This window comes from Passer montanus, unplaced genomic scaffold, assembly GCF_014805655.1.
Source record: "Passer montanus isolate IOZ18808 unplaced genomic scaffold, ASM1480565v1 scaffold27, whole genome shotgun sequence".
NCBI classification, from domain to species: Eukaryota; Metazoa; Chordata; class Aves; order Passeriformes; family Passeridae; genus Passer; species Passer montanus.
The window spans coordinates 1295316-1308218 of record NW_024367372.1 but is presented as its reverse complement, the minus strand read 5'-3'; the positions used below and the strand labels follow the sequence as shown (position 1 = coordinate 1308218).

The following is a 12903-nucleotide window of genomic DNA, read 5'->3' as shown; positions in this document are numbered from 1 at the left end:
TCAGAGAACTTGGGCTGGGAATAGGTAGGAATGGTGTAGATTCAGTGAATTGAATTATTTGAGTAAGCATCTTGTTTTATTCAGCCACTCTGATTTCATCCCTAATATTTTTAGGATACAATATTTAGATACTTAGGATAAAGTAGTACGGATAATTTCTATAACCATGTGTATTTATGCAGAGTTTGTCTCAGACCAACCCAAGTAAATATCTTTCTTGTCCCCCCAAATTGCAGGTGCGTTCCGTGGTCACTTCTTTGCAGCACGAGGTGGAGAGGTTAAAGGAAGAAAACAAAGAAGTTGAAACTGTAGGTGCAGGTGGTTTTTTCTTCTTGTCTTTGAAGCTTTATGTTGTTGAAACACGATTTAGGCTCGCGCTGTAAATCTGAACTTCTCCCAGCCTGTACTGCAATGTAACCTGAGCCTTTGGGGCAGGGTTTTTAAAAGGCAGAGAAGCTGAAAGTTGTTCTTGGTTTTACTTCTGTACTCACCCACTGGGGCTCTTTCTTGGGAGACTGAGCAGTTCACTGCTTGTTGACAATCATGGGCTTGATTCTTTCTCTTTTTATCTTATTTTTGATGTTTAAATCTGCAATCTGATGTGTAAATCTGTGCAATCGCTGGGCTTGAAAATGCTCTCAAAACATCATGGAATATTTGATAGAAATTTACAGTCAATTGTAAATCAAGCAAATGATACTGCAAGAAAGCACTGAAAACATCTGTTTTAATTCTGTTTTTCTGTTTCTAGCTTAAAAAAGAGAGAGAACATTTGGAAAGTGAACTAGAAAAGGCAGAAATAGAACGATCCACTTATGTTTCAGAAGTCAGAGAGGTAAACATAATTGTCCAAGCTGTACTTTTTTTTCTTTTGGTTACCAGTTGGCTGGCAAACTAACCTAGTGCTTAGCCTCTGTGGCTGAGGAGTTTGTGTGCTTGTGACCTTAGGGTAGAGCAGCACACTAACAACTGAGCAGAAGAGAACGGGCATACTAAGGAGACAAATCCTAAAACTCTAAACTTCATTTCAGCTCAAAGATCTCTTGACTGAATTGCAGAAAAAACTTGATGATTCATATTCTGAAGCAGTAAGACAGAATGAAGAGTTAAATTTGGTAAGAAGCTTGTTGGGCACAAACGAGGCTCCCAGCATACGTCTGAAGCGGAGATTTATTTCAAATCCTGTCTGTTCTGCTAACCTCTTCAGCTTGATATTTTTGTCCATTGAAATCATTTATGTAGTCTGACTTTTACAATTTGTCTCTTTTCTCTGCTCCTAACAATAGCATGTCTGGTTCTTAAGACTTTTTTCCCAAAGTCTGTAAGACTTTCATTCCTGAAACTTCTTGAGAAGATTTGCAATGTAGGCATATGCAGCAGCAAATGTAATGTCCTTGGAGCAACAAAAGTGGTGCTCTCATCAGTTTAAGTGTAGGATTATTCTCTGGTGGGTTTTTTTCCCCCCCCAAAGCTTTTGAGGATGCAGCAGTGCTATCCCTGCTCTGACTGTGCAGAGCCTTTTCCATCCTGCTCTGGATGAAGAGAAATTGGCCAGACCCAAAGCTGGATGTATTCAGAGTATTCAGCCATTCAGCTGCTGACACCCTGCTGTTGCTGAATGGCTGTGCTGGCTTGGTGCTTGCATGTGTTATGGCCTGTTTGGCTAGAAATACTTCCAGCCAATAATGCTCCTCTAGCAGCTTTCTCAAGAAGGACTTGGATTAATAGGATAGACCTAAGGATGCATGGTTTTCCATTTTGAGCCCTTTCCCTTCTCACTTGTTTCAGTGACCTGTTTTTTAAGGCTGCAGGAGCAGTCAGAGCCTTCCTCTGCTTGTGTTTGGCCAGTGCTTTCCTGCTTTTGAGCCAGAATTAGGGAGGGTTGTTCCTGTCACCATGTCGTGGGATGATGGGACAACCAGGCTACTGCCACTGATGTGGCTGGGCTGAAATAGCTGATTTAGAAAAATAACCACCACCACAGTAACAACGTGCTTAAGTTAATGGTACACTAGCCTCAGCAAGCAAAGCCTCTCATTCTGAAAGCAAGGAAAATGGGAATTGAATGCATATCTGGGAGTTAATCAGTAAACACCAACCTCTTTGAGGCAACAATTTATTATGTCTGTGCACAACAAAAGCTTAAAAAGCTGAGCTCCCTGCTAGGGCAGCTTGAGTGCAATGTGATGGTGCTGTGCTGGTGGGAGTGTGAGGATGTGTTAAAAAAACACCTCGGTGCAGCTGGCTCAGGAATGCTGTCCTGAGTGTGTGTGAGTGGCTTCTGCAGGAGGCTGAGGAGTAGAAATTGTGACATTTCAGAATGGGTTCCCCACTATTTAAAAGGTAAGCAAGGAAAAATTGAAACTGCTGGGGAGCTTCCCAAAAATGTGTAAGCTCAGCATTCACCAGCCCGGGTGCTCCAAAGGGGAAGCCTTCCAAGGGTGAGATGAACACAATGTGTAGGTTTGGAGTCAGTAGAAATTCAGGGCTCTGAGTAGCCCATTGTTCCCTCCTTTAATCTCCTGCTGGCTTCCAGGAAGATTGACAGGAGGAATAGTGAACATTAGCACAGCACACTTCAGAGGCACAAATCCAACAAAATTGGCACTCGAGCTCCTTGTTAGCACTTCTGTTTGAGGCTCAAGCCTCAAGTGCTCTGGCTGGTTCTGTGTGCTGTATTGAAGAGCAATCAAAATATCCTTTAAAAAACTGTCTATCCTTTGGAAAGGCTGCAGTTTAAGTACTGACTGCAGCCAGCACAAAGTAGTCATCCCTCTTGACTGAAATAGTTTCACTATTTTGGATTGAATCTAAACACAATCGACAAGTTAATATCCCCCTGTCAGTGATTCATGCCTTGATGTGCCATTAACAGACTGGTTAAGTCAACATAGTTGCAGTAAGTGGTGCTTTATTAAGATGATAAGTAGAGCTTTTTAGTTTATTCAGCAGTAGAGAGAGACTGTTTAGCCTGCTGTAGCAAGATGACAATCTTCATTTTTGCATACTTGCTGTGAATTAAGTTGGAGTCTGGGCTGACTCCCTTGATAAGGATGCTGGAGAGGCTGATGCTTCTACTGGAACAGAGTTGAAAAGTTGAAACCACTTGTAAGGAAGCCAATGCCAACCACGTTTTTGTCTTCTGTAGTTTCCATTCTTTACCTTTATCTTTACAGATGGAGTCTCTCTTCCTTGACTGTCCTGGTAAACCTCATCATACATGTCCACTAATCCACTGTGTGCAGTAATTGTTAGTAAATCTTACTGCCTTTGCAGTCCATGTGCACTGGGTTAATCCCTGGGACAGACAGAGGAGATCTGTGTGTGTGAGTGGAACTGATTTGCTTGATTACTGTTTTGCAGCTGAAAACACAGCTAAATGAAACACTATCAAAACTCAAAGTTGATCAAAATGAGAGAGAAAAAGTAGCTGGTGACTTGCCCAAGGTAAGCAGAGACCTTTAGCAGTTTCACATGTAAATGTTAGCAAAACCCCTCAATGTCTGTAGTTTTTTAGTATGGGAATGATGATTTGAAGGAACTTGATTTGAGTTGACTGCCTGGTGGGGTGTCTTGCTCCACTGGCTGGGACTGTAAGAGCTCTACTTGCTTGTCAGAAATGCATGAAACTGCAGCTAAAATGATAATGATGAAATTATAAAACTGCAGCTAAAAGCTCTGTTTAATCATCCTTCTTGAAAGACTCCCCTGTTCATGATCATTTTATGCCAGTAGACACAAATGGTGATTTGGGGCTGACAAATAATTCTTTATTTAAAAGAAACCCCAGCCTAACAAAAAGCCCATCCCACAGCCCTCCATCCACACTACAGGTTTTTAAATCCAGTCTCAAATGGCAGAGGGTTGCAAGCTGCTTTACAAAGCATCTTCCCTTCTGCTCATGGTGACATATCCACTGTAACCCAGGAGACTGCACATCCTAAAAGTTAGATCTGTGCAAGTGTGATGGGACAAACAGGTGGGTTTCCTGTGCTTTTGTTCAATGACTGCTGTTACAAGATGGGTTGGAGTGGAAAATCTTGAAGCATGAGAGGTCTCACTGCTGTCTGTCACTCCAGAAACAAAGATGACATGGGAGAATTGGTGAATGGAGACAGGAATAGCCTGTGGAATGGCTGGGCTCTAGCTCCAGATTCTGCAACACCTTGTTCCTCCAGCACAGTATCAAATTGGGCTGAGTTCTTCCAGGATTGGAGTGGGAAATGCTGTTGGGGGAGCATATCTTGTCCTGGACAGGGATAGGTGATCACAAAAGCACTGGAGGAGGTGGGAAGCTAAAGGAAACCTGCTGTAATAAAGAATTGAAAACATTTTGCTCTGGACAGTTATGTTGGGTGTTGACATACAAAGCCAGCTGTGCTGATGTCCATGGTTCATGGTATATCCTACATAAACACAGACTGGGGTTAGGATTTTGGAGACCTGCACTCCTGCTCTTATGGAATATACTGCATGATTTTTACCTGATAACCTGATGTGAGACTATTAAAGCTTCCCTGTAGGATTGCTCTCAGATGCAGACAGGCTGACATGCAACATGCTGATTGTGAGGAGACATGTCAGTCATGGCAAATGGGTTGGTCCCTGGAGCAAATCTGGCATAAAACAGATTTCCTGCTGAACACTGATTTCCTGTGTCTCTGGTGCTCTCAGGGAGGTGGGGCTTTGCTAATTGTTGTGCCTTCCCTGTTTCTTTCTTTCTTTTTAATAAGTTTTTTTTTTTTTTTATCCTGTCTTTCCCTTACAGGCCCAGGAGTCTTTGGCAGCTCTGGAGAGAGAAATTGGGAAGGTTTTTGGGGATGCCAATGTTATTGAAAACAGCGACGTTTGCACAGACTCGGTGAGTGATTCCTGGAGCTCGTGCTCAGGGGCCACTCAAATCTCAAAGTGGCAACTTTGGGAAGTGAGATCCAGCAGAGGATCAGGATGTTTGGGTGGTTGGGGCTTCATGAAGATTCCAGTGCTACAGCTTGCCAGGGTGTCAAGGATTCACTGGGAATTTTGCTGCTGTCTGGATCGTGACCTCCTTCCTGTGGCTCAGATTTGCACAGGAGGGAGGAGAGAGATTCTGGGCTTTTGGTGGGTTTTTTGTTTGGTTTGGGCAAAAGTGGGGAGATCCCCAGACTTGTCCCTTCAAGAAGGGAAAAGAGAAGCCAAAAATTACTCTGCTGATGACTATGTGGGCTGAAAACACTGTTGGGTTGGCCCTTCTGACATCAGTAATGCCAAAGAAAGGCAGTCTTGCACAACCTGCAACACTCAGATTCTCCTGCCAGAACATGGTTCCTTCTGCTCCTCTGCAGCTGTGGCCAAGAGCCAGAACTTGATTTCAGCTGGTCCTGGCTCCTGGGAATTGATTGACCTTGATGTGGCCCAGCAGCAAAATGTTGCGAAGATGAGCTTCAGCCCTGAGTGCTGTGGGTGGGTGACTCTGCAGGCTGCTGGTGTTCCTGTATCCTCCAGCAGTGGCATTCCAGCTTTAGGGTCTGGAATTGGGTGGCAGTGGCTCCTCTGAGCCTGTGGGTTGCTGTGAGCATGCTGGGTGTGGAGCTGGTTCTCACAGCATTGCCCTAAAGACACCACCTACACAGGGGCTGGGGCTTTGTCACTGGCTTTCTCCATCTCTGGCAAACAGAGCTTTCACACCAGCCTGGAATAGCTTTCCACAGGGCACTTGGGAAGGCTGAAGGAGATTCTCTCCCAGCTCAGTGGTGTCAGTGGAGCTCATTCCCCATTTTCTTCTGAGGGACAGAGTGGAAGGACCCGCTGTCGTTGGAGGGGGAGAGAAGCACTTGCTGATAGCACAAATAATTTATATCAACTCCTTTTAGCTGCTGAACCTAAGTGGCTTCATCAGCTGCAAGAGGAAGCTCAGGGTCCTCTGAGGAGAGCTGCAGGAAAGCCTTTGTAGTCATTAGCAGGAATGAAATGGCTTCTCCAGGCTCATCACTCATGGATGCTGATGGACCCCTGTGCTGGGCTCACTGTGCTGAGGCAGGGATGCAGCTGGGCCTGTGAGACTGCACATGTGCCAACCCTGGGAGCTGATTCCTGGAGGATGGGAGGGCTGCTGAGCCCTCCCTGTGTTCCCAGGGAAGGCCAGGGGTTTCTGGTGCGGATGCCTTGTGAAGGCTGACCTAGAACAGAGGCTGGACAGAGCTAAAGAATAAAGCAGGGATTTATTAGGAGGCCTCAGTGGATCCACCTTGGGCAGCACAAGAGCCCAGTCTGGGCTAGGTGAACCCAAAATGGTCACAAAATGGTCAACCAGCCAAGGGGTCTCTCACTTTTATAAGTTCTGCTCCATGAAATATAAAAGCTAAACCCTGAGGCACCACAGCCAGTCAGGTGCTGTGTCCCTGTCTGCAGCAGGCTGGAGAAAATCTCTCCTCAAGCCAAAGCCCAGCTCTCAGCTGTGCCTTCATGGCCTGTCCCTGTGGTGCATGGGGACAGCAGTGCCATCAGCCATGGATCTGTGGCTGGTGGCTCTGGGCAGCCCTCCTGAGCTGGGCTGTCACTGGATGTGCCCTGTGGTGGCCCAAATGTGCTTGTTTGGTTGTGTTGCCTTACCTCACAAAACCCCTCTGGCTCTCTCATTGCTCTGCTCTTGCTGCACATCGTGAGCCCAGGTTTCTGCCAGAATATCCATGGCTTTATTCTAAAGAGGAGTGTGGAAAAACAGTCCTAATAAACCTGCAATTAAGCCTTCATTAGTAAAAATACATTAATTGTCTAAGCAGCACTCTTGACAGGTAGCCATTGGCAGAGGCTGGAATTAGAACATTATCTTTTCTCCAAGCCTTTTTTGCTGCCTTTTTTTTTCCTCTTTTTGAGGGGAGAAAAGGAAACTGTCTCCCCAGAAGCCTAAAAACCCAGCTGAAAATAGCTCTGAGATCAAAAAAGAAAGTCTTCCAGCCACTTCCACCTAGCAACAGTGCCTTTTTTTTTTTTTTTTTTTTTTACTAAGAACCTGAAAACACATGCTTGAAAATGAACATATTTGTTCCTTCTGCGTGCTGGAACCAACCCACAAAATTGAGAAATGATACTTGCATAAACCCTCAAACACACTCAGAGTGTTTTCTTTAGACTCCTTTTCTTTCTATTTAAAAATAGACCATTTGGGGTTTCTAATCAGCTGCTTTGTCACTTATGGGACCAGCTGATGACTGAAGGGGGCTTTTAGTGTGCTTTAAGGAAGTCATTTATATTCAGCAGCTTGCTTAGGCACTGAGCTTATTTCCAGGCTTATGTGCAATCTAATGTGCTTTCCCCCAGATCTCAGTGCAGAGCAGTCCATCACTGGAAACTGGGAATGCCACGTGTGTGAAACAGCCAAGGGAATCTGTCCAGACAGTTCAGCTCCTCTTCTGGCTGCTGGGTCTGAAATCACAGGGGCTTCCCCACTACATCCTCTTCCTTTCTTCATCCTCATCTCCCAGAGAAGTGGATCACAGAATCCCAGACTGGTTTGGGTTGGAAGGGACCTTAAGGACCATCCAGTCCCACCCCCTGCCATGGGCAGGGACACCTTCCACTGTGCAGGCTGCTCCAAGCCCTGTCCAACCTGGCCTGGAACACTTCCAGGGATCCAGGGGCAGCCACAGCTGCTCTGGGCACCCTGGGCCAGGGCCTGCCCACCCTCACAGGGAGGGATTTATTCTGTTTATCTGACCTAAATTTCCCCTCTTTCCCCCAGTCCTGGAGAGCACAGGGCTGGGGCTCAGCTGTGCACTCCTGGCTTAGCAGGAGCTGCAGGAGGAGGACTGTGCTGAGCCCAAATCCATTGGGATCTCGTCAGGATTGGTCCCAGGAGGATTTGGGATGTGTCTGTAATTCATGAGTGAGCACTGCCTGACATCAGTGAGGTCACAGAGCAGAAGGAGGTGCAGTAAATGAGGGAGGGAAGGAGGAGCTGTTCCCAGAGGGGGGCTGGCAGTGCACTGGGGGGCTCCTTCCCTGCTCCTGCTGCTTCTGTGCTGCTGCCCAGGCACCTCACTGCTGCTCAGAGCTGGATTAATTCATCTGCTGGCTGCTAATTGCCTTTACCTTTCCACTTCCATCAGTCTGTGTGAGACTGCTAAGCCAAGTCTCAACCTTGACAGACCTGATTTTCTACTTTAATAAGGGTAAAACAGGTTAAGGCTACCCTGATACAGATCCCAATGATTTTTTTTACAGTAGAGAAATGTTTACCAGTTGCACAGGAGTAAGAGCTTTGCTGTAGATTGTTTTGTTCTCCTGTCTGAGCCTGGAGTTGTTCCTGTAATGGTGCAGGTGCTTGAGTTTGATTTACTGCTCATTTTGCATTTCCAGCCAAATGGGAGCAGGGAAAATGGCCCTCTCTGAACTCCCTCTAATTTCCCTGGAGCTCTGGGGAGAGATTTGCACCCGCATCATGCATCAGTCTCAATCTGTGGGTAACTCCAGAGAGGGGCTGACGGATGCTGAGAGCCTGCAAACACCTCTGTGCCCCTGTGGAGAGCTGGCTACTTGTGCATTGCTGGCACCATGGCAGAGCTGCTTATTTTTAGCTGCTAAATTTCAAGGAAAAGCTCTCCTGCAGGTGGTCTGCATGTCTGTGCTCTGAGCTGAATAAGGAGCAGTAAGGCGGGTGTGTTGGATGTGGAGTGCTCTGTGCATCTCTGGAGGAGTTAATCAATAAATATAATAAACCAGGGGTTAATTAATCAATAAATATATAATAAAACAGGGATTACACAGCACTGTTAGCCCAGCAAGGCTGACAGGCAGGGAGGCAGGAGGGGGAGAGTCCATCTTCAGCTGTGACACTTCCTGATTAAGCAACTGTTGAATTCTTAGGGAAAAAAAAAGGCTTTTATTTTTGTTTCAAAACACAAGCTCAGCATTTTCATTTCAGCACAGGAAACTTTCTAGCTCATGGTGGCTTTCATTTTTCATTTTCTCTTTGTTTTCTGGTGCTTGGACTGTTGTTTGAAGCTTTCATTTAAGTCCAGGTGTTGCTGGCAAGTGGAAATTTCCCAAGGTTTGGAGCAGAGGCTGAATCCAAGGATGGCTGGGGGTGGGGAAGGGTGTGGATCTCCAGGCAGCTGTTCCAAATGCTGTTTCACAGCTGGAGCTGCCTTGGGCAGGGGTGTTGGGTACTGCTGAGGACACCATCCCACAGCTCCTCAGTCACACCCAGTCCTTGGTGTCCAGGAGTTCTGCTGTTCCAGCTCTGGGGTCAGGAGTTGTGCCTGTGATGCCTTGTGAAGGCTGCCCTAGAGCAGAGACTGGACAGAGCTAAAGAATAAAGCAGGGATTTATTCAAAGGATCTCCTCCATGGATGCACCTTGGGCAGCACAAGAGCCCAGCCAGGGCTGCACCCAAGATGAACCCAAATGGTCCCAAAATGCACGAGCGCTGCCGGGGTCTCTCCCTGGGATCAGCTCTGCTCCATGTGCACATTGCAGTTCAGTGTCCAGTTCCAGCTGCAGCCCCTGCAGTCCCACCCTGCTTGTTTTTCTCTCTGCAGCCCACGGGGTTTGTGCTCTTGGGCTGAGATTTGGATCATTTGTCCTTGGTGCCCAGCTGGAGCAGGAATTGTTTTGTCTCCCTGCTCTGTGCAGAGAGCTCACCATCCCCTGATGTGAGCTCAGAGCTGCACACTAAAGCAGCACAGAATCTGAAAATAGAAAAGCTAAACCCTGAGGCATCACCTGTGCACCCTGGCCTGTGTTATAAACCACATCAGTGGGGTTCAGCCAGGCTGCTGGGGAAATAGCCTTTGAGGCTGGATCAGCTGTGGATACCTGCACAGTTCCTGGAAGCAGGGAGTGCTGGAGTCCCAGGCAGGCTGGGTAGGAGCTGGATGTGCAGGTGATTCCCTGGAACAGGAAAGGGCTCCTTGACTTTGAACCATGTTCTCCTTAAACGTGGCCATAACCCTCTGACTGACAGGAATTGTTCCCTTCTGCACCATGAGTTGTAATTTTATACAGAGAATCTAATTCTGGCCTTTCTTGGTAATTAGATTGTAAATGAGTTTTTAATGATTTCCTTTTTTTTTCCTTCTTTCAGGAATTGAGTGATAAGAGGCGAAATGTGGTGGGGAATCTTACCCAGGATGTGGGTCACCTCAAGAAGCTGCTTGTGTCAGTCAGCCAAATGCTGTCAAAGGGATGAGGACACTACAGCCAGGTGGGTGTGGACACTGGCCCCCAGTTCAGCTGTTGGGAAGGCCACTGGTGTGTTATGGTGGGACTTTGTTCAAATTAACAACTCTCGTGTCAGAATATGAGACTTTTTGGAATCAGTGAATTATTAAGGTTGGGAAAGCCTTCTGAGACTGGGTCCAGCCTTTCCCCCAGCTCTGCCAAGGCCAGCACTGACCATGTCCCCAAGTGCCACATCCAGGGATGGAGATTCCATCACTGCCCTGTTCTAATGCCTGACCCTGATAACACTTTCAGTGAAGAATCTTTTCCTAATACTCATCCAAATTCCACATGCAAATCACTGGATTTGTTCTCTCTGGATGCACATGTCAATTAGCTGAGACTAATCTTCTGTCCCTCATGTAGGCTTGTAATTCCACCCCTCCCTGCTACTTCCTGCAGGTTGCCCCAAGTTTTGTTCTCCCAGAGCCTTTTTTCCTCTTTGTTTGCTCCACCAGCAAACTGTCTGCACTCCCATGCCCTGATTGCTTTGGCATGGAGGATATAAAATAACCCACAGCAGTGGCTGGCTGGGAGTGGCTGAAGCACCAGCCTGCCATGAGCTCTTCATCCAGTTACAAACACGTGGACAAGGCTTTAATTTTAATACTCAGCCAGCTTGGAAACCTGGACCTTTGTGCTGATTCACAGAATCACTGGGTTGGAAGAGACCTTCAAGGTCATCGAGTCCAACCCAGCCCCAACAGCTCAGCTAAACCCTGGCACCCAGTGCCACATCCAGGCTTTGTTAAACACACCCAGGGATGCTGACTGCACCACCTCCCTGGACAGCCATTCCAGAACTTTATCACCCTTTTTGGAAAAAACCTTTTCCTGATATCCAGCCTGTATTTCCCCTGGTGCAGCTGCAGGCTGTGTGCTCTGGTTGTGTCAGTGCTGCCTGGAGAAAGAGCCCAGCCCCAGCTGAGCACAGGCACCTTTCAGGGAGTTGTAGATAAAGTTTAATAACCCAGAGTCAGCTGAAGGTTGGATAAGCTCAAGACACTGAACTTTTTAAGGAAGCTGATTCAGATTTGGGTCAGAACTGGGAGCTGTTTGTCTTGGGAGGCAGCACTGAATGAGGAGTGTCAGAGCTGCCTTTCATCTCCTCAGGATGGGATTTGTTGTATTCCTGATTCAGGAGCTTTTTATGCTCCTGCCTTTGTCATGCAGGGGCAGCAGAGCTGGCAGAGGATACCTGGGTGTCCAGGTGGGAGGGAAGGAGGGGAGGGAGGGAGGTGCTGCTGCTCCTTGGCCTCTGCTCTGGGAGGCTGTTCCTGCTCAGCCTCCACCACCAGACTCCTTCCCCTGGGCTGCCTCATGCCTGACACCAAGGAGATGCAGGCAAGGTGCTGGAATGATGAAATTATTATATAATTATTGCATCCCTCCTTGGGAGGCTGCTCCTCTGACCTGGTGATTTGTGTTTCTCTTGCAGAGTGAAATCACGGGGGAATCGTTCATTTGAGGATAGCAGAAGGCATTGTATTATATTTTGCCAAATTAAAGCCTTATTTATGTTTTCACCCTTTCTACTTTGTCAGAAACACTGAACAGAGTTTTGTCTTTTCTAATCCTTGTTAGACTACTGATTTAAAGAGAAAACCCCAACTCTGTAGACACCTCCAGAGTTTAGTTTTATAATAAAAACAAACCTGTTTGGATAATTAGACCTTTACATTCCTGGAGAGACAGTAAACACATAATCTTTTATCTTATTTTGCTCAATAAAACTTGTTCAGAAAACTCCAACATGGTAAAGTCACCGATGGGAAATGACATTTTAATACTGATGTTGTACACTGTTTTACTTAATTACATTTTTGGGATTAGCTGCCTCTGACTTCAACCTCAAGTAAACACTCCTTTTTTTTTTTTTTTTTTTTTTTTGGTTGCTAATGTAATCAGTTTTTGTAATGGTGTCAGCAAATAAAGGGATGCTATTATTCAAGGTGTTCCTGCTCTCTTCTTTCAAGTGAGTTTGGATGACTCAGGTGAGGTTTCCACTTCTCCCCTCCCCAAAATGAGCATCAGGCTCAAAACCAATGTGCTTGGTTTTGGGCAGAGGAGGAGGCACCAGCTTGAGAAGAGGCAAACCAGGGAGCTTTGGCCACTCCAGAGTGAGTTTTTGTTCTAAAGAAAAGGTATTAGGGTTTTAAAAAATACATTAATTCCCCATCAAAGTGTCATGCAAATTGTGGTTCTGTGCCATGTGGTGTGAGGGGTGGTTTGGTTTTTTAGAACACTTGAGGATGTGATTATCTGAGGGAAACAATGAAGCAGGGGTCAGTCATTAATTGGGGGTTAATTGCAGAGATGAAACAGATCAAACTGCTCACCCTGAGATGTTCACACTCCCCTCTGTGCTGTTTTTTAGTTAATATTTGGCCTTCACCAGGCAGGAGGTAAAGAAGCCTCTTCCTTACATGGTTCCAGTGATCTGGATCATGCCAAGTCCTGCTGAGAGCTGTGAAATCATTCAGAAGATGGAGAAAAAACCTGGAAAATGTGGTTTCCTCACAGCAGGAGCTACCCCTGGGCTCCAGCAGTGGCCACTGAAGTGTTGTGTTCCACGGAGTTGTTATTCCATGGAGTTAGAACTCAAATGCCATTAGCCTGACTTGTGTAGGTGTTTGATCTGGAAAGTAGAAACACGTCCCTGCAACTGCAGATCCAAGGAAAACCTGAACCCTGGAGGGTCTC

The 12903-nt window shown here is 46.4% G+C and overlaps 1 protein-coding gene across 11 annotated transcripts in view; it reads left to right on the top strand.

Annotated features, from left to right (window-relative positions):
- The window catches only part of KTN1 (kinectin 1), a 57929-nt gene extending 45977 nt beyond the window's left edge, over positions 1–11952 (top strand). For 6 of the 11 annotated variants that reach the window (XM_039712656.1, XM_039712649.1, XM_039712648.1 and 3 more), the window contains 7 exons: positions 237–308; positions 752–835; positions 1032–1115; positions 3364–3447; positions 4769–4861; positions 10064–10183; positions 11639–11952. In XM_039712656.1, the coding sequence (XP_039568590.1) occupies positions 237–308; positions 752–835; positions 1032–1115; positions 3364–3447; positions 4769–4861; positions 10064–10168 (522 nt within the window). In that variant the 3' untranslated portion in view covers positions 10169–10183; positions 11639–11952. The remainder of the gene's footprint in view (positions 1–236; positions 309–751; positions 836–1031; positions 1116–3363; positions 3448–4768; positions 4862–10063; positions 10184–11638) is intronic. The other 5 variants (XM_039712659.1, XM_039712658.1, XM_039712654.1 and 2 more) reach the window with 3 other exon arrangements.
- The last annotated feature ends 951 nt before the right edge of the window (positions 11953–12903 follow it).